The sequence below is a fragment of the Arvicanthis niloticus genome, chromosome 1 (genome assembly GCF_011762505.2).
Source record: "Arvicanthis niloticus isolate mArvNil1 chromosome 1, mArvNil1.pat.X, whole genome shotgun sequence".
NCBI lineage: Eukaryota > Metazoa > Chordata > Mammalia > Rodentia > Muridae > Arvicanthis > Arvicanthis niloticus.
Window position 1 is genome coordinate 76,605,141 of NC_047658.1, and position 26,642 is coordinate 76,631,782.

Consider the following 26,642-nt stretch of genomic DNA (forward strand, 5'->3'; position numbering starts at 1 on the left):
GAAATCAAAGGGATACAGATAGGAAAGGAAGAAGTCAAAATTTCACTATTTTCAGATGATACGATAGTATACTTAAGTGACCCTAAAACTTCCACCAGAGAACTCCTAAACCTGATAAACAACTTTAGCAATGTGGCTGGATATAAAATCAACTCAAACAAATCAGTAGTCTTCCTCTATTCAAAGGATAAACACACTGAGGAAGAAATTAGGGAAATGACACCCTTCACAACAGCCACAAATAAAATATCTTGGAGTGAATCTAACCAAGCAAGTGAAAGATCTGTATGACAAGAACTTCAAGTCTCTGAAATTGAAGAAGATCTCAGAAGATGGAAAGATCTCCCATGCTCCTGGATTGGTAGGGTTAATTTAGTAAACATGGCCATCTTGCCAAAAGCAATCTACAGATTCAATGCAATACCCATCAAAATTCCAAATCAATTCTTCATAGAGATAGAAAGAGCAATCTACAAATTCATTTGGAATAACAAAAAACCTAGGATAGCAAGAACTATTCTCAACAATAAAAGAACTTCTGGGAAAATAACCATCCCTGACCTCAAACTGTACTACAGAGCACTAGTGATAAAAACTGCATGGTATTGGTACAGAGACAGATAAGAAGATCAATGGAATAGAATTGAAGACCCAGAAATGAACCCTCACACCTATGGTCACTTGATCTTTGACAAGGGAGCTAACACCATCCAGTGGAAAAAGGACAGCATTTTCAATAAGTGGTGCTGGCTCAACTGGAGGTCAACATGTAGAAGGATTCAAATTAATCCATTCTTGTCCCCTTGCACAAAGCTCAACTCTAAGTGGATAAAGGACCTTCACATAAAGCCAGATACACTGAAATTAATAGAAGAGAAGTTGGGGAAGACCCTCGAATACCTAGGCACAGGGGAAAAGTTCCTGAACAGAACACCAATGGCTTATGCTCTAAGATTAAGAATCGACAAATGGGACCTCATCAAATTGCAAAGCTTCTGTAAGGCAAAGGACACTGTCAACAAGACAAACCGGCAACCAACAGATTTGGAAAAGATCATTACCAATCCTACATCCGATAGAGGGCTAATATTGAATATATACAAAGAACTCAAGAAATTAGACACCAAACAACAAAATAACCCCATTAAAAAATGGGGTACAGAGCTAAACAAAGAATTCTCAACTGAGGAAACACGAATGGCCAGATGGTTTTAGCACAGAATTCTACCATACTTTTAAAGAAGAGCAAATATCAACACTCCTCAAATTATTCCACAAACTAGAAACAAAAAGAATATTACCAAACTCATTGATTGAGGCCATAGTCATCCTGATACAGTAACAACACAAAACTAAAAAAAAAAAAAAAAAAAAGAATTTCATATTATGAACATTAAGAGCATTGATGCAAAAATACTCAATAATATACTCGTTAACCAAATTAAAGAACACATCAAAAACATCATCCACCATGATCAAGTAGATGTCATCATAGGGATGCAGGGGTGGTTCAATATATGAAAGTCCACCAATGTAATCCACCATATAAACAAACTGAAAGAAAAAAATTACATGATCATCTCATTAGATGAAAAAAAAGACTTTGAAAAAAATCTAACACACCTTCATGTTAAAAGTCATGGAGAGATCTGGGATACAAGGCTCATACTTAAACACAATAAAGGCAATATACATCAAGCTGATAGCCAACATCATACAAAGTGAAAAAAAACTTAAATCAACTTCACTAAAATCAAGGACAAAGCTGTCCATTCTCTCCCTCTCTATTCCATATAGTACTTGAAGTTGTAGCTAAAGCAATATGACAACTAAGGAAGTCAAGGGAATACAAATTAAAAGGGAAGAAGTCAAAGTATCTCTATTTGCAGATGATATGGTGGTATATATACATGACCTAAAATATTCTGCCAGAGAACTTCTACAACTGATAAACAACATCGGCAAAGTGACTGATTAAAAGTCAACTAAAAAAAAAAAAAACAACAAGTAGCTCTCGTTTATACATTTATACAAAACAGTAAACAGGTGACAAAGAAGTTAGGGAGAAAACATCCTTCACAATAGCCACAAATAATATAAGCTATCTTGGTATAACTCTAACCAAGAAAGTGAAAGACCTGTACGACAAGAACTTCAAGTCTAGAAGAAAGAAATCCATGAAGATATCAGAAGATTGAAAGATCCTTCATGCTCATTGATTGGTAGGATTAACATAGTAAAAATGGCCATTTTATCAAAAGCAAGAAAAATATTCAATCCAATTCCCATCAAAATTCCAATGCAATTTTTACAGACCTTGAAAGTACAATTCTCAACTTCATATGGAAAAAAAGAATAGCTAAAACACACTTAAAATAAAAGAACTTTTGGAAGTATCATCATTCCTGACCTCAAGCTGTACTACAGAGCAATAGTAATAAAAACTGCACGGTATTGGTATAGAAACAGGTTGATGAATGAAACTGAATCAAAGACACAGAAATAAACCTACACACCTATGAATATTTGATTTTTGACAAAGAAGCCAAAACCATTCAATGGAAAATGGAGAGCATCTTCAACAAATGGTGCTGGTCTAAGTGGATATCTACTTGTAGAAAAATGCAAATATATCTAGATTTATCACCCTGCACAAATATCAAGTTCAAGTGATCAAATACCTCAACATAAAACCAGATATACTAAATTTAATAAAACTGTAAGTGGAGAATAACCTGAATTCATTGATACAGTAGACAGCTTCCTGAAAATAACACCAATGGTTCAGGCACTAACATCAACAGTAAATAATGTGACAACAAGAATCTGAAAATCACCTGTAAGGCAAAGGGCACTGTCAGTAGGAAAAAATGACAGCCTACAGATTGGGAAAAGATGTTCATCATATATCCATATATCCAACAGAGGGCTAATATCCAAATATATCAAGACCTCAAGAAGTTAGACACCAACAACCCAAATAACTCAATTTTTTAAGTGGGGTACTGTAGGAAGCCGCGGTCAGTGGCTCCATTTCAAGATGGCGCTGGCCTCGAGTCTTCCCACTTGTAAACAATTAACTGTGCAGCTGCTAAGGCAGAAAGACTGCCAAGTCACTGGCCAATCCCGAGGCGTAATATTGGGTGGTGAGCGAACAGCCAATCAGAAGTGAATACATCACTCTAGGGTGTATTTAAGCTAGGCCGCTTCCGGCTTTTTTCCGTCTTTCCGTTTTACCGTGACAAGAAGTAAAGTCCTCGTTTTGCAGTAACTACCCGAATACTGTCTCTCGTGTTTCTCATCCACGGGCGTGGGAGGATGGGGGAGGCGCGTGTTATAAGGTACAGAGCTAAATAGAGAATTCTCAACAAAGGAATCTCTAAGTATCCAGAAAAAACTTAAAGAAATTTTCAATGCCCTTAGTAATTAGAGAAATATAAACAAAACAACTCTGAGATTCCGCCTTATACCTTTCAGAATGACTAAGATCAAAAATTCAAGGGACAGTATGTTCTGGTGAGGATGTGAAGCAAGAGAATACTCCTACATTATGAGATTTTTTTAATTTAAATTATGTTATTTATTTGTATTCCAGTAGTTGCCCCCCTCAGTCCCCCTCCACACAGTTCCTCATTGTATTCCTCCTCCCTCTTGCCTCCAAGAGGGTATTCTTCCAACCCCTCCCCACCAAACCTCCCCCTTCCCTGGGACCTCAAAGCTCTCCAGAATTAAGTGCATCTTCTCCCACTGAGGCCATACCAGGGAGACCTCTGCTACATATATGCCAGGGGCCTCAGAGCAGCTTGTGTATGCTCCTGGTTGTTGGCTCAGTCTCTGGGAGTTCCCTGGGGTCTGGGTAAGTTGAGATCCCTGCTCTTCCTAAGGTAACTCTCCTTTTAAGTTTTTTCAGTCCTTCCCCTAATTCAAGTATAAGGGTCCCCGACTTCAGTCCAATGATTGGGGATAAGTATCTGCTGCTATCTCAGACAGCTGCTGGTAGGACCTCTTTGAGGACAGCCATGCCAGGCTGCCATCCATAAACACATCATAGCATAGTAATATTAGGCCTTGGTGTCCCCTACCCCATGAGATGGTTTCCAAATTGGACTGGTCATTGGACCTGCTTTGGTCATTGGAAGAGACTGAGAATCTCTTCTGCATTTTTGTCCCTGTACTTTTTAGACAGGAACAATTCTGGGTCAGGTATTTTGACTGTGGGTTAACAACCCTGCCCCTCCACTTGAGACCCTGTCTATCTATTGGAGGTAGACTCTTGGAGTTCCCTTTCCCAAATGTTGAGCATTTTGGCTAAGGTCGCCCCCAATGAGTCTTAAGAGTGTCTTAACTTCAAGGTCTCTGGTACTCTCTAGAGGGTCTCCTACCTCCCACTCCCTGAGGCTTGCCTCCCTCAGTCCCCCTCCCACAGTTCCTCATCCCCTTGCCTCCAAGAGGGTATTCTTCCAACTCCCCCCAACAAACCTCCCCCTTCCCTGGGGCCTTAAGGCTCTCCAGGATTAAGTGCATCTTCTCCCACTGAGCCATGATAGGTAGACCTCTGCTACATATATGACAGGGGCCTCAGGCCAGCTTGTGTATGCTCCTGGTTGTTGGCTCAGTCTCTGGGAGTTCCCTGGGGTCTGGGTAAGTTGACATCCCTGTTATTTCTATTTATTCTCTTGGCCCTCTGGGCTTCTCTCCTGTCCCCTCTTCCCCATACCTGATCCTGTTCCCATTTCCCCCCTATCTCCCTCTCACACCAAGTTCCTTCCCTCCCTCTGCCTCCCCTCATTATTTTGTTCCCCCTTCTAAGTGGAATTGGAGCATCCTCTCTTGGATTTTCTTGTTGCTAAACTTTTTACAGATTGTCATTTGTATCCTGGGTATTCTGTACTTTTTTGGCTAATATCCACTTATTAGTCAGTGCATACCACGTGTGTTCTTTTCTGATTGGATTACCTCACTCAAGATGTTTTCCAGTTCCATTCATTTGCCTAAGAATTTCATGAAATCATTGATTTTTAATAGCTGAATAGAGATCCATTGTGTAAATGTACCACATTTTCTGTATCCATTCCTCTGTTGAAGAACATCTGGGTTTTTTCCAGCTTCTGGCTATTGTAAATAAGGCTATGAACATAGTGGAGCATGTGTTTTTGTTATATGTGGGAACATCTTTTGGGTATATGCCCAGGAGTGGTATAGCTGGGTCCTCAGGTAGTACTATGTCCAGTTTTCTGAGGAACTGCCAGACTGCTTTCCAGAGTGGTTGTACCAACTTACAATCCCACTAGAAACAGAAGTGTTCCTCTTTCTCCACATCCTCCCCAGTGTGTGCTGTCACCGGAGTTTTTGATCTTAGCCATTCTTACTGGTGTGAGGTGGAATCTCAATGTCATTTTAATTTGCATTTCCCTGATCACTAAGGACTGTGAACATTTCTTTAGGTCCTTCTCAGCCCTTCGAGATTCTTCTGTTATGAATTCTCTGTTTAGTTCTATACTCCACTTTTTTGATTGGGTTGTTTGGTTTTTTTTTTTTTTTTTTTTTTTTTTTTTAGGTTAGCTTCTTGATATTTTAATATTTTTAATATCCAAATAAATATTCTTAATATTTTGGATATTAGCCCTCTAGGTTGCCAATTTGTTCTATTGACTATGTTCTTTCTTTTACAGAAGCTTTTCAGTTTCATGATGTTCCATTTATCAATTCCTGGTCTTAGAGCCTGTGGCATTGGAATTTTGTTTAGGAAATTTCCCCCATGACAATCAGTTCGAGGCTCCTTCTTACTTTCTCTTCTATTAGATTCAGTGTATCTAGATCTATGTTGAGGTCCTAGATCCACTTGTACTTGAGCTTTGTGCAAGGGGACAAATATGGATCTATTTTCATTTTTCTACATACAGACAACCAGTTAGACCAGCACCACTTATTGAAGTTGCTTTCTTTTTTCCACTGTATATTTTTGGCTTCTTTGTCAAAGCTCAAGTATCCCATAAGTCTGTGATTTTATTTCTGGGTCTTCAATTCTATTCCATTGATTACCCTGTCTGTCTGTGTACTTATACCATGCAGGGTTTCATTACTATTGCTTTGTAGTACAGCTTGAGGTCAGGGATCGTGATTCTCCCAGAAATTCTTTTTTTTCTGAGAATTGCTTTGGCTCTCCTGGGTTGTTTGTTTGTTTGTTTGTTTGTTTGTTTGTTTTTCCATGTGAAGTTGAGAATTGCTCTTTCCATGTCTGAGATAAATTATGAATAAGGATTGCATTGAATCTGTAGATTACTTTTGGTAGGATAGCCCTTTTAACTATGTTAATCTTACCAATCTATGAGTGTGGAAGATCTTTCCATCTTCTGAGGTCTTCTTCAATTTTCCTTTTTAGGGATTTGAACATCTTGTCCTACAGATCTTTCACTTGCTTGGTAAGAGTTACATCAAGATATTTTATACTACTTGTGGCTATTGTGAAGTTTGTTGTTTCCCTAATTTCTTTCTCAACTTGTTTATTATTTGTGTAAAGGAAGGCTACTGATTTGCTTGAGTTAATTTTATATCCAGCCGTGTGGCTGAAGTTGTTTATCAGCTGTAGTTCTCTGGCAGTATTTTGGGGGTCATTTATTTGTACTATCATATCATCTGCAAATAGAGATACTTTGATTTCTTCCTTTCCAGTTTGTATTCACTTGATTTTCATTTGTTGTCTAATTTCTCTACCTAAAATTTTAAGTACTATATTGAATAGACAGAGATATAGTTGCCAACCTTGTCCTGTCCCTGATTTTAGTGGGATTGCTTCTTGTTTCTCTCCATTTAATTTGATGTTGGCTGTTGGTTTGCTGTATATTGATTTTATTATGTTTAGGTATGTGCCATCAATTCCTGGTCTCTCCAAGACTTTTAACACTAAGGGGTGTTGTATTTTGTCATAGTGTTTGTCAACATCTAATGAGATGATCATGTGACTTTTTCCTTGAGTTTTTTTTTTTTTATATATACTATATTACATTGATGGATTCCTTGTGCTGGAGTTATCCGAATATTATCCTCTGTTGGGCTGGTTTAGTGGAAGGATATTATTTAAATTTGGTTTTGTCATGGAATATCTTGATTTCTCCATCTATGGTAACTGAGAGTTTTACTGGGTATAGTAGCCTGGGCTGGCATTTGTGTTCTCCTAAGGTTTGTATATCATCTGCCCAAGATCTTATGGCTATTAGAGTCTCTGTTGAGAAGTTTGGTGTAATTCTGATAGATCTGCCTTTATATGTTACTTGACCTTTTTCCCTTACTGCTTTTAATATTCTTTCTTTTTCTGTGCATTTAGTGTTTTGATTATTATGTGATGGAAGAAATTTCTTTTCTGGTCCAATCCATGTGGCATTCTATAGGTTTCTTATTATGTTTATGGACATCTCTTTCTTTAAGTAAGGGAAGTTTTCTTCTATGATTTTGTTGAAGATGTTTTCTGATCCTTTGATTTGAGAATCTTTGCTCTCTTATATACCTATTATTCTTAGGTTTGGTCTTTTCATTGTGTCCTGACTTTCTTGGATGTTTTGTGTTAGAAGCTTTATGCACTATGTATTTTTTTGACTGTTGTGTCATTGTCTTCTATGGTATCTTCTATGCCTTGAGATTCTCTCTTCTATGTCTTGTATTCTCTTGGTGATGTGTGCATCTGTGACTCCTGATTTCTTTGCTAGGTTTTCCATCTCTAGGGTTGTCTCCCTTTGAGCTTTCTTTATTGTTTCTGTTTTCATTTTTAGATTCTGGATGGTTTTGTTCACTTCCTTCACCTGTTTGATTGTGTTTTCCTGTATTTCTTTAAGATATTTATGTGTTTCCTCTTTAAGGGCTTCTACTTGTTTACCTGTGTTCTTCTGTATTTCTTTAAGGGAGTTATTTATGTCCTCCTTAAGGTCTTATATCATCTTCATGAGATGGGAATTTATATCAGAATCATGCTTTTCAGATGTGTTAGGGTATCCCGGGCTAGCTGTGGTGGGAGAACTGGGTTCTGATGTTTCCAAGTAGCCTTAGTTTCTGTTGCTTATGTTCTTGCACTTGCCTCTCACCATCTGGTTATCTCTGCTGTTAACTGGCTTTGCTGTCTCAGACTGGAGCCTCTCCCTCCTGTGACCCTGGTTATGTTGGGTCTCCTTGGTTCAGGCTGTCTCTGGGTGTGGGAGCAGGTCTGGAGAGCCTGATCTATGAGCCTGGCCATGCCAGAACTCCTGGAAGTCAAGCTGTCTCTGGGTGTGGACGGGGTGAAGAGGAGGGCTGGAGCACAGGATCTACTCCAGGACACAGAAGTGAACCAGAAAGAAGTTATTTCTCAAACAGGGCAGGAGGTCCTACATCATCTGGGTCCTGCAGGATCCCAGTTAAGTCAGGTATTGAGGCAGGGGTGGGGGACTCACCTGTGAGCCTGGGGTTGTCAGAACTCCTGTGAGCTGTCTTTTGGGGAGGGAAGGCACTGGAGCAAAGGATCAGCTCCTGGGTGCAGATGCTGACCAAAAGTCCAAGCTACTTTTGATCATGATGTTTCATCAAAGCAATAGAAGTCATAACCAATATAATCTACCAATCAAGATTCTAATTAAGCAGAGCTATGAAGAAAACAAATTCTTGGTGCACTCTGGCTTTTCATTTCTTTAAAGGGCCACCTCCTAATATGGAACAAAAGTTCAGAGTCATGCAGTATCTTTGGCACTGAAACATAACTATTTCTCATTTTCAAAGATATTTTATTAATCTTTGAGAATTTTTCTTTTATTGAAAATCAGGTTTTTTTCTCCCAGAATATATTCTGATTATAGTTTTCCCTCTGTCTACTCCAGTTCTTCCCATCTCACCTCACCTTCCCTCTAGATCCACCTCCCTTCTGTCTCTAATTAGGAAACAAACAGACTTCTAAGTGATGATAATAAAATAAAACAAAAACTACCCTATTAGAATAGGACAAAACAGAAGGGAAAGAGCCCAAAAGAAGGCAGAAGAAAGAGATACAGACACAGAGATCCCATAGTTCCCACACTCAGGAATGTCATAAAAACACTAAGCTGGAAGTCATCATATATATGCAAAGGACATATAGTGTAAAAAGAAACAAAAATAGCATATGCATATGCTATTTAATTTAAATTAAGACGAGTTTCTTAAAGTCCTAAATAAACCTTATGAGATAAGGAACCTCCAAAGAGGCCTTTGAGCTCAGTTTCTGTTGGCCATCCACTGCTGGGCATGCAACCTACCCTTAAGAGTAATTTCTTTCCCAGTGATATTCTACTGAAGAAAACCAAATTTTATTTATTTTATTTTATTTTATTTTATTTTATTTGCTATACCGCTGTGTACAAAAATCTCAGTAAGATATTAAAGTGTGCTGTAGTTGGGTGCATTTAAGTAAAAATTCAACTATTGAAATGACCATTCTCTGAAAGTTACAATATTGTTATTTCAGAGTAACAAAGACATACTTTTCTATACATCTTCAAAAATATTAAGTCTAACGTTTATCTTGGGAAATAACTATAAATTTTATTTCTAGTCATTTCAAGAGAACCTATGAGCTCTATTGGGTGACCTTTGGGGATAGACCTAAAAAGAAGGTGGCTATGGACAAGGAAAGCTTCCACAAAGATGTGCACATGCAGTAACTGAAATTAGAGAATATGCCTTGGTGGGCTTCGTGAATAATAAAGTGTGTATCATTCAGTATTCATTTTTATGTGTTTTCATCACAAAAGCAATGATGTAGATTTTCATGAGTGACACAAAAGCCACCATTCTGACCTCTACTGACACTGATGTTGTTGTTCTCTTGTTTCATTAAACTATTGTGTCACAGACTTCCTAACATATTTATTGTTCTCACTAAACTGATGTCTCAGAATAGTGAAGTAGGACCAGACTGGTGAGTCCCAACTTCACTGTTAACCACCTATAGGTTTAGGCCAGTCACATATCATATACACCATCCCAAATGGTAGATTTCCTAAACCTTAGTACAAACACACACACACACACACACACACACACACACACACACACACATCCTATAGTTGGATACCCCTGGGATGATTGCTAATGTTCAAGCTATACTACCTGAGCTGCTATATCTCAATATGTGAGGGTGATATAGGTGACTATGGTCTTGGGAACTCAATTAGCTAGGCCAGGCTACAGGTTGTCCAACCCACGCTAATTCCGGGTATTGGAGATAGTCTAGGCAAAGTGCCAGAAACTCATGTGACTATACCAGCTATGGCTTGGAATTCATAAGGATGAAGGCAGGCTAGAGTCCATAAAATCCACTAGACTAGAGTAGAGCAAATAATGTGTGATTGGGCTAAGCCTAGAGGTTAGATTTAGAGGTCAGAGTCAGGTAGACTCACTAGACTGGTAAAGTCTCTGTAATGTGTGATGGACACCTGTAATGGGTGTCCTATTTAGGGTTACTCCTGCTGTGATGAAACACCAGGATCAAAGCAACCTAGGGAGAAAAGGATTTGTTCAGCTTATGCTTTTATATCACAGTTACCTTCAAGGGAAATCAGGACAGAAACAGGGCAGAAACCTGGAGCCAGGAGTTGATGCAGACACTATGGAGTCATGCTGCTTACTGGTTTGCACCCATTGGCTTGATCAGCCTGCACTCTTACAGAACACAGGACCACATTCCATGGATGACACCACCCACAATGGGCTTGGATCTACCCCCTCAATAGCTAATTAATAAAGTGCCCAACAATTGGATCTTACAGAGGCACTCTCTCAACTGAAGTTCCATCCTCTCAGATAACTCTAGCCTGTATTCAGTTGACATAAAACTAGCCAGACATTGGGAATGCAGCAGGCTCAGGTAGACTCATCAGCATGAACCTAAACACAGGATGTGGGACCCAAGCTAGTTCTAAAAATTGGGAGAGGGGCTGGTTCAAGTGCTCTAAGGTTTAGAGAAGTTAGCAGACTGGACCAGAAAACAGGAGATGTAACTCAGATTAAGTCAGGAAATTGTGAACCACTAAAGGTGCACAATAATTTTCCACAGTTGATCCCAAAGAACCGGACATATATGAATTCTTAAAGCTCAGCAAACTTCATAAGAACACAGATTTATGTCAAGAAGTAGCACAAAACAAAAAAATTCCAAAAAAATTACAGGATAATATAAATGATCAATATAACTAAAGGTTGGCATTTTGGGAAAGAAATAAAATCAACAAATCCTTCTAGCTTTATTGTGCACATTCCATGTAAATGACCAAGTATACATTTTGAAGAGAACTCAGAAACATCCTTTAGTCCTTGATATTGAGAGGTGAATTGGTAAAGGAATAGAACTGTTTCAAGAAGTACTGAAGTAACTGTAGCATGTAGATCAGAATGTGAACAAGAGATACCAGATCTAAACCTAGATCTAATTTTAATGATACTAAAACCCTAAAGTGGACCAAAGATAATCTGTAAACTAAATACATCACACTGAGCTTGACATGGCTATCATGATGTGAAAGATATATTGATTACTTTTATCATTTCTGTGACCAAATCCTCAACAAATTTACTTCAAGATGGAAGGATTTACTCTGTATAATGATTTAAGAAGGGACAAAGCTCATCATGTTGGCAGGATATGAAGTGACTGCAGTCAGGAATCAAAGGGAGATAAACACTGGTATTCAGATTACTTGTTCCTTCTTGCTCTCTTTATTAAGTCCAGCATTTCATCCCATAGGATGAGGGTGGTCTTCATCCTCACATAAAGCCTTCTGGAAAAATCTTCACAGGCATGTCAAAAGGTGTTCTCCTAGGTAGCCCTGAAACCAACCAGGTTGACAATGGTTAATCAACACAGTATTTAAAATTTGTGACCAATGTATGAATCTCTAGGGGTTTCCTAGAAACACAGATGGGTCTGTTCTTTATGTGATTGATTCTGTGAGACACTCTGAGGTCAAAGACCACAGGCCTGATCTGAAACACCAAGCAATGAACTGAAAACTCCTCATCCCATTTCTATACCTGAGTCATTCTTGAATACAGGGAGTTTTTTGGATTGAGACGAGATTCTAAAGTTAAGGGAAAGCCTTATGATCACAACAGAGAAATGTTCTCTGACTCTGAATCCTCATGCTTTGCAAATGCACAGTAGGACAATTTTAAGAAATTATTGATGAAAAACAACTTAAAGCATTTAGAGATTGTTATACCATTCTTCTGTACTACACTAGCCTTTGGGAGACTACTCCACTGCCACAAACCAAAAAAGGTAGTTTATAGGAATCTAGTTGTAAGCAAAATTTTATCTTTTAATGGGCCCAGTAGCACTCAGATAGGCAATAGGAATAAAATTGGTCAACAGCTATAGAATTAGCCTCTCTTGTGTCCCTAATCCATGAAATAGAACTAATACATATATTCCTAGCCAATATGTAAAATCAAAGAAATATTGGGGGTTTTGGAGAAATAAGAGTTAAACATATACATCAGATGATTCTATACAAATGCACATATGGTCAGCACTAACTGTACTCAAGAGGTTATATTTTTAAAATATATATAACTGGACGGGGGTCTATGGGGAATCTGGGAGGAATTAGAGAAGACAGGAGGTGAAATAATTAAAATATATTGTATACATGTATGAGATTCTTAAAGAATAATTGAAAATCTCATATATGTGCATATTTATTTCAACTCATTAGAGCCATAATTTAAGACTCTAGGAGCATTTTGTAGCAAGAATATTAGGGCTGGTCTGGGTATCCTTGGTGTCTAGCATGTTGCAGTGACATCCCTTGGGGTAATATTGGTCTACGGTCACTGGTCCTTGTTATCAGCTGCAATCGGTTTCTCATCTATCCATTTCTCATAGAGAGGAAGAGCACTAAGCATGGTTTTACAATCTTCATGTGGACTCTTGGTCCTCAGAAAATATCTCAAAATCTGTTCTTGTTGCTTGCAACTGGAAACCCTCCATGACTGAAATGCACACATTCATATTAACAATTTTAAAAGTCAACAAAGCACACAAAAAACAGCATTGATCAATGGAGGAAAATCATGTGGATGAGAGTTTTTATTTAGATGACTCTCATTCATTTATATACTTATTTATATATACATATATGCATTTGTTATATTGTTTAATATTTAAGTATGATAGTATAGATAGGCATACTGCAAATGACATGATTTGAAAACATCTTATAGTTGTTAAGAAGTACAACAGTATTAGGATAGATTTGAGCTCTGGACTCAGGCTGCCTGTTTCAAATCCCATTTACTTACCTTGTGATCATGGTCACATTAATCAAGTCTTTAGTCCATGTAAATGCAAAGTAGAGAAATGTAGTTGATTGAACAGAATAATGTATGAAGAGCTTAACATCTAAAACAGAGAAAGTCTACATTATACATTTTATGACAGTATCATGAAAAAAGAAGACAAGTATATCTTAACTTTTAATTAAGTTAATGTGTCTGACAACCCACCGAGAAGTGTGCATGAACTTCCATCCCAATCCTGGTACTATAGACTCAGTTTTCACCTCTAGCCACAATACTCAAGCTAATTTACTATTTTTTACCATACCAATTACTGCTGCTCTTATGTTTTTTTAACATTGCTGTTCAAGTCTACCGGTGTGCTGACTCTGATCTTAAATGAGTTTACAATGCAGTCATAACATAAATACATTTTCATGTTTACCAGGTTAATTACTTCCCTTTGACCTGAATGCTATTTATCTAAAACTAGACTTTGAACTTGCATTGGTTGACTCAGAGTAGATGCCTTAATCACTCCTCGGGGAACAGTGATTTGTTCATAGTCAATTTTAGAGGGGATACTGAGTTTAGGAATTAGGCCTTAAATTCATATTGACTGGATTCAGAACTGAGAATGAAGCACATAATTGGAAGCAAAGCCCCAAGGGGGCTTGGAGGTGAGATGTTATCTCTACCCATCTCTTTCAGAAGTCAAGTTGTTGCAGTTGCCTGTCACACCTATTCCCAGATCAGAGAAATGGGGAATAGCATTAATTCTTCATATTTTGGTATACATGGGGGTTAATTTTATGATCTTCTATGGATATCAAATACTACAGATGTTTATGTAACTTATAAGCCATGTAGTATTTGCATACAACTTACATGCAGCCTTCTGTGTACTTTAAATCAGCACTATACTACTTATAATACCTAATACAATATAAATATCATATAAATTATTATTTAGGGAATAAGGAAGAGATCTATACTTGAGCAGTACAAACATAAGTATTGATTAAATTCATTAAATTGGCAATTTAGCTCAATGTTAACTCTAACTTCCCAGCATGCATAAGGACTTGGGTTCAGTACCCAGTACTATGAAAGAAATCAATTTATAGTTGACTGAATTCATAGATGCAAAACAAAAAATAGAAAACAAACTCTATATACACAAACACATATGCACATACTCACACATGCACACACACAAGTATGCTGTGCTGTGCTATACATACATGCATACATACATACATACATATGTGTCACAAAATAAAAAATACTTTCTTTTCTTATTTGTAGCATTCTGGCGTCACTATTGGTGAATCAGAACTTATTTGCTCGAAACCTAGTCTCTATCACTTCTAGAATCTTCCAGATTTCTCACATTTGCTCAGAATGTGGGTGAACTTATCTCAAGCCTAACATGGACCTATGAATGAATTCTATGTGTCTCTCTCAGGGTGGGGTAAGCTATAAAATCAGATGGTATCCACAAGTCATCTATAAAGTCTTAGAGGCCAGAAGAGGACATTGAATCTCCCTGGAATGGAATTACATGTAGTTAACCTAATATGTGGGTACTGGGAATTGAAACCAGGTTCTCTGCAAGAGTAATAAGTGCTTTTAACAACTGAACCATCTCCCTATCCCCACTAAGAAATATATTTTAACCTCACCTATAAAAATACCTTTGTACAGATAGCTCTTATGTTAAAAGATATCAGAATCACTTACTATCTTATTTTATAGTAAAATATTCATACCTTAAAACAAAACACAACAGCCCTTTGGTTACGCCATGGCAAATACAGTAACTGAGGGAACCCAACAACTCTCAGTCCTATGCAAGAACCAAAAGATCCTCATCCCTATTCCCCTTCTCACATCCTCTCCCATTCAGTTCCATCCATCCATCCATCTACCTCTGATGTCTGTGTTATTTCCTCTTCTGAATGAGATTCACATTTCCTGTCTTGGTCCTTCATTACTTGATTACTTTGGGTCTGTGGATTGTAACATGGTTATCCTGCACTTTATGGCTAATGTCCACTTATAAATGAGTACATACCAAGAGTGTCTTTCTGAGTCAGGGTTACCTTACCCAGGATGATATTTTCTAGTTCCATCCATTTGCCTGTAAAACTCATGATGTCTTTGTTTTTAACAGCTGAGTAATATTTCATTGTGTAGATGTACCACATTTTCTTTATTCCAGTCTTCAGCTGAAGAACATCTAGTTGTTTCCAGCTTCTAGCTATTACAAATAACTAGTATGTTATAGCTAGTATGAATAGCTAGTATGAACAGAATTGAGCAAGTTTTCTGTGGTATCTTTTGGGTATCTGCCCAGGAGTGATATACCTGGGTTTGGGGGGAGAACTATTTCTAATTTTATAAGAAACTGCCAAATTGATTTCCAAAGTGGATGTACTAGTCTGTACCTCCACCAGCTATGAAGGAATGTTCCCCTTGCTTCACAACCTTGCAAGCATGTGCTGTCCCTTGAGTTTTGGTTCTTAGTCATTCTGAGGGGTGTAAGATGGAATCTCAGAGTCATGTTGATTTGCATTTCCCTGGTGACTAAGGACATGGAACATTTCTTTAAGTGCTTCTCTGACATTAGAGATTCGCTTTTAAGAATTTTGTTTAGCACTTCCCCCCATTTTTAATTGGGTTATTCATTTTGTTGGTGTCTAAGTTTTTAAGGTCTTATATATTTTGGATATTAGTCCTCTCTTGGATGTATGTTGTGATTATTCAGTGGAAAATGAATAGCAATAAAATAAGTTATTGCTTTTCTCTTATAGTATCTCTTATGATAAATATGAAAGCCAAGACTGTCTTTTCTTTGTAGACAAAAGTGTCTAGTGCATGCATCTTAATCATGCAACATTTTCACAGTCTGAACTATCTCCCCACAAAGCATTCACAGGACCCCATTGCAGTGATTTCAAGGACACCTACTGTGGATGTCCTGGCAAGGGAAAGAAGGCTTCATCTTAGTATCATACCAAAAGTCTGGACTTGGAACTTGTCCTGAGAGCAGACACCAAAGCAAGGCAACAGGCAACCTGAGTCATCATTAGCTACTAGAATGATTCAGGGATTTTTCATTCCCAAAGGTGATTTACTCAAATGCAGGATACATCACAGAAATTGTCCCTTGCGACATAGGATAAGCCAGAATAACAGGAGATAACAGGCTCATTGTACATTATAAACAGTCACAGCTTCCTGAGTGTGGAGTACAGACACCAAGCAGTGGAAGCAGACAGACATGAAGAGTTCTACTTGTCAGGCTGGGAATACATTCCGTGGATATTTCCAGATCTCTGGCAATCCTAACTGTCTGTTAGGTGCTTGGTAAGTTGTGCTGCTTAGTTTGATGTAGAAAAACCATAGAGCAGCTAAGAAGATGATGCAGGTGCTGGGGGGAGAAAAGTTGCCTTGTTCCTACCAGAAATGGAATGGGAAAAACTGGTGGACTCTTAATTTACTTCATTGATTTGTTTTTTGTTTGCTTGTTTTTGTTTGTTTGTTTGTTGTTTGGTTAGTGTGTTATTTTATAAGGTAACCAAGGCAGGGACCTGATAAACTAAACTCAAGAACCCACCAAAATCACATTCCAAAATTTCATACAAGCAAAACTTCTTCAGAACAGAAAATTTAGCTTTCATCATGTTACCAGAATATTTCAACTGTCTATCCCTCTCCTAATGCTAAGAACACTTCCTGGTTTAATCAACACAGCTGTTTTAATTGTCCATACATAATGAATCATGATAAAGAGTAAAACAACATTCCAAATTACCAGATGTTGGTTATTTTGATAAACACAACAGTTAAGTCCGAACAAACTTTTAAGAAATGTTATTGAGCCATCCCAGCCTAAAGTATTATTATAAGAGTCTAACTTTATAAGAAAAACTTTCTGAAATAAATAAATAAATAAATAAATAAACAAACAGTGGGAATCACAAATAGAGAGATGATATCCTTTAGGTAGGGGGTGCCAAAATGACCAAAGCAGCTTTAAATCCTGGCTCCATCACTTTGTGAATTTAAAAAACTACTGAGCATGACTACATCTGTTTCCTTGTTGAGGAACTGAAGATAACAAATTTTCGTTAAGTAAAATTGTACAAGCAAAACCTGGGGGCAGTGAGATGGCTAAGTGAGTAAGGTGCTGGCCGACAAGCTGCCGACCTGAGTTCAGACCAATCTATGAGACCCACATGGTAGAAAAAGAATCAGCCCCTCTGCAAGTTGTCCTCTGATCTCCACACATGTACCATACTATGCACGTACACAAACACACACACACACTACACAGATACATAATTTAAAATGTTTAATTTAAAAGAACTATGAAATTTGTAAATCAAAAGTTTTCAAATAACCACTAGTTATTATCAGCATTGACTACTAATTGAATCTCATTAACATTTTCTTCTTAAAGAAAACTACAAATTTTTTCTTAAATATAGAAAATTAAAGTTCAAATATGTACTGAGATTGGTTATTTTTTTCATTTCTGAAATTTATTATTACGTCCATCTATAATCTAAACACTGGTAGACTACAAGCCGATGCTATCAGTAATTCTCAAATTTAAATATTAATTTAAGTGAAGTTTGCAGGAGTGGATAACAATATTTTAATACAATCAATGATTAATAAATACTTAACTAATAGGCTTTTTATTTTAAGCTAGCATGCCTTAACCGCATCTGTGAAACTCTACAGGAAAGCAGTATGTCATATCCTTAGCAGTTAATAGTAAAACTCTCTATCAAGCAAGAACTGTTAAATAAAACTGTGGTCTATACACTAGCTCTTGGCCTCTTTTGAGAGTTGTAAACCCCATTATATCTGTTTGGAGTAGGCTCTATTACAGTTTGGATCCCAGTGGGAAATTTTGATCAACTCTAGAAATGAAACCAAAGAGACATTTTGTTACCACACAGAATTTTCAACAAGCATTTTTATCAGCAGCGGTTAGATAGGTTAAGGGTGATACCTGACAATCCCAAGGTTGTTTTGATCTCAAGTGAACCTATTATTGAGTGTACAGAGACCATACCAAGACAAGTTAAAGATACCCTAAGCCAGCAATGTCAGGAATGCTCTCCACTATTCCTGGATAGAAGCTAGCTTGAAGATCTTGGGGCAGTTTTCTCCATGCTGACTCTTCAGTCAGCTTTTAAAGGCAAAATCAACCCTCAAATCCCATTTCTCTCTCCCTGTATGAATCCATTTTTTACCCATTTCTGTCTCCCTGTGTGGTTTCAACCATTCATATCTCAACCCATCACCCAAACCTCACTGACTCCTAGACCAGCATTATCAGCTGTGACTACAGTGTCATCCTCCAGTTCCTCACACTGCATCCAACCTTCTTCCTCTGAATTCACTACCACTATAGACTTTCTGCTTCTACTAAAACTATCTACAGCAACATGATTAGAGAGTATACTGGGATATCTGCTTCCTCCCATCTCTCAATCACATTTTCTACCCTTGAATTAAATGGTGTTTATGTTGGTGAGTTTGTGGAAATAGCAGTGTGTGTGTGTGTGTGTGTGTGTGTGTGTGTGTGTGTGTGTGTGTATGTGTTTCAACATATTAGATCTCCTTAGGAAGAAAACATGGTAAAAAAAATAAATAAACTGTAATCAGTCAATTGCCAAGAGATACAGACTCTATTTTGAGTCTTCTCTCATTGCCTTCTTTCATTTCTATCATTTCCCCTCATTTTAAATCCATATGCCTCAGCTAGAAGGTATCCTAGCTGTGTCCCTGCTAATGGTGCTAATCCTTCCTCTTCAAACCATCCACCCAATGCCAGATTGAATCTCTGAACACAGAATGATGGTCAATTTCCACAGTGCAAGTGTTCAGTGAGTCCATACCCACCGCTGACTGAGTAATTGACTCTTTTTGGCTTTCATGGTTCTTCACAATATGTCACACCCCTAAACATCCAGTTTGCCTCCCACTATCTCATTGATATGAATTTATTACTTTCAATAAGATGTCCCTTGTCTCCTAAATGTGCTCAAGGTATTCAGAACAAGTTCTTGCTCAGATATTCCTCTACTTAATACACTTCCCTTTATTCTACCCTTTCTCTGGGGTTCTTTGTATCTTTTTAACAATTAATTTTAAAAGTTAATATTAAAATCTGCCTAAAACATACAGGTCATAAACTAAAATCTTTAAAATGGGATATTTAGTGAATAGAATGATGAGATCAGAGGTTAAGAGCTCTTGCAGATAGCCAAAGTTTAGTCCTAACACCCATTCAAATAGTTCACAACAACCTACAACTCCAGTTCCAGGGGGACCCACAACCTCTGGCCTCTGCCAGCATCTACAACTGCTTTGATATATGCAGATAGGCAGGCATGCATTTGTTACGCTTGTCCTAGCCCTGCAAAAGTCAAAGGCCAACTTGCTCCCAGAAAGCATGCTCTTAACTTTGACTTTGAAATTATTGATGTGTGGTTCTTCTTACCTGGGTAGTTTTATATCTGTAATTTCCTCTGTCTACGGTGTCAGAGATTCTCCTTATTCTGAACCACTCTTAGAGAGGATGGAAATTGCTACCATTGTTACTATGTTTTAACATCACTATGAAAGTACAGGCCTACACAAGTAGACACAGGAAAGGAAAGAGAGACATTCCACAGGAAAAAGGGAGAAGCCATATCTTTTTCATAGTATGTGAATATGTGTTTGGAAATCTCATAAGACTCAACTAAAATTGATTTGTAAATGATATGTTAAACAGGATACCTATAAAATTAATTCAAAAAAATCAATAGCTTGTCTATATGTCAACAGTAGGTAAACAAGCCAGGGAATCAAGAATAATATCTCATTTACAATCATGACTATAAAAGGTAAAACATCTAAGAATAAAATTTAAAGTAAGGTATTTGAGATCTTTGAGTCATTAAAACTCTTTTGTCAAATCTTTGATGAATACAATAAATAACCTACCTTCAGAAAAGAAGATCTTCTCGTAAAAATATCTATTCTTCCCAAATTAACATGTCTGCTCTACCAAAGGCATCTGAGTGCAAACAAGGTTTTTTGCTTGAAAAAACAAATCATGCTAAAATTCATTTATGTATGAGCAAACCAGAAACTGTATTACTAGACACCAAAAGGAACTCTATTATATTTTATATTTAGTCTTAGCTCTAGAAGATACTGAAAAAATAGAAACTGATGTAAGTAGTGAAAGGGTTTTTTGTATGTCATATGCTTGAACTTCAAACCAATAGAGTTGCCAGTAAAGTGACTTAATCAATCAGTCATAGTAGAACCCTGGGCCAGCCATTGGGAAAAACAAAAAAAAAAAACTAATTACCTCATGCCCATATCAAAATTTAATTATTAGCATGTCAAAGATTGTAGTGTAAAAATGAAATCTGATAAATATCTAGAATCTTTAAAGTAAGAGATAATTTTAGTAATATTAAATTGGGAAGTGTTTATAAACCATGTCACAAAAATCAGAATTCAAAATGAAAAAGATTTGGCATAGACTATTTAAACTTGTGTGTAACTTTTATTTCTGACTGTCACACAAAAAATAATGTACCAACTTTAAAGTACAAGTTTTCAAAACACTGAAAACTAAGCTTTATATGTATATCAAAGAGTCTAATTAATTTGTCGGTCACCATCAAAAGAGAATATATGCACATTTTGATCCAAATCCACTACCAGTGATCATGATTTATCCATATTCCCAACTCTATTTGAAATAAAATAATGAAAGAAATTGTAAATTACAAAATTTAAGCCTTTTAATTCCAGCACCAGGCATGTTACATGGTCCTAAGTAGAGTCCAGAGTGTATATTTACTAAATTGAGTGGAAATATTTCTAATAAGAGGGAAATAATTAAATCACAACATAGCTATGAAAAGAAACAGCATGACATAATTGTTGAGTTTGTAAAGAAGCATAAAACCATGATCTCATCTATGCAGAAAGAGACGTGTGTGCTTTTATATCCACCTATAAGCATCATTAAGCACTTATATTAACAACAGTGCAGAAAACAGCCTGGATTGTTTGTTCATGTGTAGCCCTCTCTGCTATGAAGGGTTCACCATTGTTAGAATGTTAGATTGTGTTAATATCTATCCTGGTTTGGGGATAATTCATATCCCCTCAAGACTGTTGATCCTCCCTCCATACACAACACTCCTCCAGGAGGCGGGCTGATGTGAGACATTACCATTTATGGCACTGTGGGACATTTTCTTGACTAACGATAAATGTGGAGGGCCCAGCCCACTCTATGCAGTTCCATCCCTGGGCTGGTGATCCTAGATGGTTTAAGATATCAAACTGAGTAAGCCATGGAAGTTAAGCCAGTAAACAGTATTTTTCCATGGCCTCTGCATCAGTTCCTGACTCCGGTTACTGCCCTGACTTTCCTTGTTGATGAATTGCAAGCTATAAGATGAAATAAATGGGAACACCCTCATAGAAGCTGGGAAGTGGGGATGGATTAGGGAGTTTCAGGGGGAACCAGGAAAGGGGATAACATTTGAAATATAAATAAAGAAAATATCCAATCAAAAAAGATAAAATAAACAAACCCTTTCCTCCACAAGTTGATTTTAGACATAGTGTTTCATTGCAGCAACAGAAACCCTAATGAAGAAAAGCACTATCCATACTGAATTGCAACTAATCATTTACATACTTGTCTTTCCTGCTATGAGCACCCTTCTGAAGACATACTTTTATTTATCTTCATGTCAATTTCATCTTGCATAGTATGTGGAACAACAAAGACTGGCAGTAGATATTTAGCCCGTGGGTCAGTCAACGAATGAGTCATCTCCTGTTGTCACCTTCTACATTCAGTCTCTCCCACCTGTGTCCTAAGTATTCAGTGCATCTCTAATTGTCCATAGGTCATTTTCCTTTGTGAAATGATGCTTTGGTAGCCCTTGCAGTAGACCCCCAAAAGCAAGAGAAATGTGATACCCACTCTCCATCCCAGAATCAGATATGCTGCCTGACCCTAGAATTAAACTGAAGACAACTGTAAACCTGAAAATAGAGCCTAGGAAACTCATGCCATGCCTCCTAAAAGAAATAAGCTCCAACTATGTGGGTCTGTATGACATGCTTAATTTTTGTCATCTGACTCTAGAACGGAGACACAAGGGCCTTCTGTTTTTAAGCATCTGATCATTTTTAAGCATATTTCTTCTCTTCACACCAGGTAAGAGAACAAAATGGCAAGAGGCAATCGCACGACAGTAACAGAATTTGTCCTCATGGGATTCACAGATCGCCCTGAGCTTCAGCTCCCCCTTTTTGTGGTGTTCCTGATGATTTATCTCATTACTTTGGTGGGAAACCTTGGCATGATCTTGCTCATCAAGGCGGACTCCCGGCTTCACACGCCCATGTACTATTTCCTCGGTCACCTGGCTTTCATTGATCTCTGTTATTCATCTTCCATTGGGCCAAAAATGCTGCAAAATTTATTAGTGAAGAAAAAAACCATCTCCTTTTCAGGCTGTTTTGCTCAGCTGTACTTCTCCAGTGCTTTTGCCACTACTGAATGCTTCCTCTTGGCCACAATGGCCTATGATCGTTACATGGCCATCTGTAATCCCCTGACCTACACAGCCATCATGACACAGCGGGTCTGCCAGGAGCTGGTGGTGGGAGTCTACACCTACGGCTTCCTGAACTCTGTGATACAGACAGTACTGACTTTCCAGCTATCTTTCTGCAGCTCCAATGTGATCCACCACTTCTACTGTGCTGACCCCCCTCTCCTTGCACTTTCCTGCTCTGACACTCACAACAAAGAGAGGCAGCTTCTGATCTTCTCAGCAGTGAATCTCACTGGATCCCTTATGACCGTCCTCATCTCCTACATCTGCATCCTAAGGACCATTATAAAAATTGAGTCTTCCCAGAGCAAGTGTAAAGCATTCTCCACCTGTGCCTCCCACCTCACTGTGGTCACTATCTTCTATGGAACGTTATTTTTCATGTACATGCGGCAGCCGAAAACGGGGAATTCATGGAGGTATAGCAAAGTGATCTCTGTGTTTTATAGTCTTGTGATTCCCATGCTTAACCCTCTCATCTATAGTCTGAGAAACACAGAGGTAAAGGATACCCTGAAAAAAATGCTGGAGGGCAAAACTTCACAGTGAGCAGGATACTAGGATGCAGCACTGTAGACAGCAGTATACACCAAGCTGATAGAAACAAAGCAGGCCAACTGCTACCCAGTTAGGAAGTACTTAATCCAATTGAAGATTTTCATGGCCCAAAATAACAAACTTCCTGGTGGACATAAGTAATACTTAATCCAAGCAATTGTCATGAATTTATTAGAATTTATTTGCTAGCTAGAATAATTATGTCAATAATTATGTATGTCCTTCATGTGTTAAAAAGATGTAGTGGCTGACTACCACTTCATAACACCTTGAGCTCTATAGTCATAAAAATCTTCAAAGCCCATATTCTAAATAGAATAATAATAGAATGTATTATTAATAATGATGGTTATAACCCCCATGAGCATCTGTTATTAAGGATTTTTCAGCTAAATGCTATCTATATCAAAGCAAGCTATATATTAGTCTTAAAACATATTCTTTCATTATGCACTGCTATAGGGAGTGATTGCACTTCAAGAACATCTTAGAAAAATCTTATTTACATCAAATGTAGTTGTAATCCTCTTTGCTTTAAACAGGCAATAAAAATATCAGCTGAGCACTAAAGAGAGAAAAAATAGATTTATCTAGATGTGGGATGTGTTTAGGAAAAAGAAAAGCTTAATCAGAGGAGATAAAAGTGGGGCTTGGGGAACTTTTTAAGATTAAAAGTACTCATTATTTAACAATCAATGTTACTTTTTCTTGTCTCTGGAAGTGCATCTACAATGACTTTTTCTTTGCTTCTCATTCTTTCTTCCCTCCTTTTTTTCTAGAACCTTTCTTTCTTTGGGAGTCAGTGGATATAAGAGAAAAGAAAAGTAGAATTTCTTCAGGAAACTAGAGTAGGGTTTGGATGTTTCTGAGAAATGAAATCATTGTGTTGATCTAAAGAAGCATTTTAGTTTTATAATACTTCCTGTGCTATTTGTTTCTGCAGATATGAAATTCCAATTTCTTAGAGATAAGCTATGTAAAACCTTGGTGTTTCTAGGGGTAGGTGAAATAATATTTTTTTGTCTTTTCTCCAGGCAAAAATATGATTATTCTAAGTCTAAACTCTAATATTTCTTTCAAAATAATTATTTTTTTCAATTTTATTGTTTAATTTTACATGCATATTTACACACACAAACACTTATACAAACAAGAATATGCAAGGTTCACTGTAAATTTCTTTTCCATTAAACAGTATCTATAAACCAATTTCCCATGCATAGTTCTACATCATACATATTTCTACTTGCTATCAATCTTTAATAGTACATTATGTCACTTGTTCACAGAGAAGACTGGGGAATTTCTGCAAGATAGATAATCTAATTCTGTAACATTCTGCGAGTGCCTTGGCAAAAAGATTGAGATCACTACTGTGAAGAGAATTTAGATTTCTACAGTTAATAATCAAGTTGATGGATTTAACAATTTAGTAATTATTAATACAGTTTCTGTATCTCCAGGCAAAAATATGATTATTCTAAATCTAAACTCTAATACTTCTTTCAAAATAATTCTTAAGACAGATAAATCTGCCATGAACTTATAAATGGTCCCCTGTGCTGTTTTCAAAGATGATTACTGTGATGTAACTTTCAAAAGGCTAAAAATAACTTGCCAATTAATTATAAGTAATTTTTAAATTAATAAAAAAAACTAAGGGGGTCCTGGTTGTGCCCAAATTAACTCCTCAGATAATAATATGTATATGTGATCTCTGTTTCATTGTTACTTGTGAATAAGTAATTTAAGTAATAAAATTAATTGACTATTTTAAATTTATTTTTTTTAGTTCAGAAGTCTACCTAAGAATTGACTTACACATTGTAATGGCTACAGTTACAAAGAAAAACATTGGCTTGATAACAGAACACAAGGAGGAAGAGCAGGACATAAACCAAAAAGCAAGGAGAGGCTACACAGAGGCTGACAAGGAAGGAGTAAGCAAGGCTCACATGGAGCCTGGATGAAAGGCTAGGAGCTCCTAAAAATCAGGCAGGCAATCTTCCCTTTTCACCTCCATACCACAGCTCCTGACTCAAGACAGCTACACTCAAACTCTTCAGTGTTTACTCCTAATTCTAAAGGAAGGTCCAGTGAGGTGTTGAGATGTGAAAGGAGGTTATTGGAGTTTGGTCAGGAAGATTGTTTTACAATATTCTCCCAATAAGACTAACGTCTAAAAGGCATTAAGACATAACAGAATGACAACACAACCTGAATGCAGAAAGGGATACACTTGGGAAGCTGATGATGGCATGGTGGTCCCGGAGCAGACCATGACACAAGGGTGACTGCTGAAGATAGGATGAACAGGCACCAATTCTGGATGGAAAGCCGTATTGAATCAAAAGCTACATTTATTTCCTACTTTATTTTTTTAACCTCAAGCTATCTTCAAATCAGTTATCAACATGTTTTAATACATGCCTCCCAGCAAATTAATTATACTCAGCTCTTCAAAGTAATATTCTATGTAAACAAGTTCTCAGAAAAGTTAAAATGGCTCATGAAACCTCTCTTAACTTCACTAAGCCCTAAGTAAATATCTTCTGAAAATAAAACTGTGAACAAAGTGATGGTAATTGCCTGGAGTTGGTTGGTTGGTTGGTTGGTTGGTTGGTTGGTTGGTTGGTTGGTTGGTTTGGTTTTTCAAGACAGGGTTTCTCTGTGTAACCTAGCTGTCCTGGAACTTGCTCTGTGGACCATGCTGGCCTCGAACTCATGGAAATTTGTTTGCTTCTGCCTCCCAAGTGCTATGATTAAAGGCATGTGTCACCACTGCCCAGCAATTGCCTGGACTTTTTTTTTTTTAAATGTAATATTTCTTTGAAAGTAAAAATAAAAGTGTTCTCTTCTTTAAATAAAGCATAAGTTCATTTTTTTCTCATAGTAATTCTAAAATGATTCTGTTTGTCATCTTTTACCACATCTATCCAACATTTAACTAGAATTTCTAGCATTTTACCAACGTCTTTCCAAGTCTAGTCTAATCTGTAACCAATGTGTTACATCTGCTCATGTAAGTATGAATGTATGCTTCTTTACACATAAATCACTAAACTTTTTAGTAAGAACAGATTTTTCTTATTTCGCAAGATTTATTTTTCCATTTATTTGCCATACCTAGATATACATCAA

At 37.2% G+C, this 26,642-nt stretch overlaps 1 protein-coding gene across 1 annotated transcript; it reads left to right on the plus strand.

The window, feature by feature from the left end:
* The first annotated feature begins 16,490 nt into the window (after positions 1-16,490).
* On the plus strand, positions 16,491-26,369 carry LOC117715945 (olfactory receptor 5M5-like). Its single transcript, XM_076940515.1, has 2 exons — positions 16,491-16,644; positions 22,541-26,369. Exon 2 carries the CDS (start codon positions 22,554-22,556, stop codon positions 23,490-23,492), a length of 939 nt encoding a protein of 312 aa, XP_076796630.1. The 5' UTR covers positions 16,491-16,644; positions 22,541-22,553; the 3' UTR covers positions 23,493-26,369.
* The last annotated feature ends 273 nt before the right edge of the window (positions 26,370-26,642 follow it).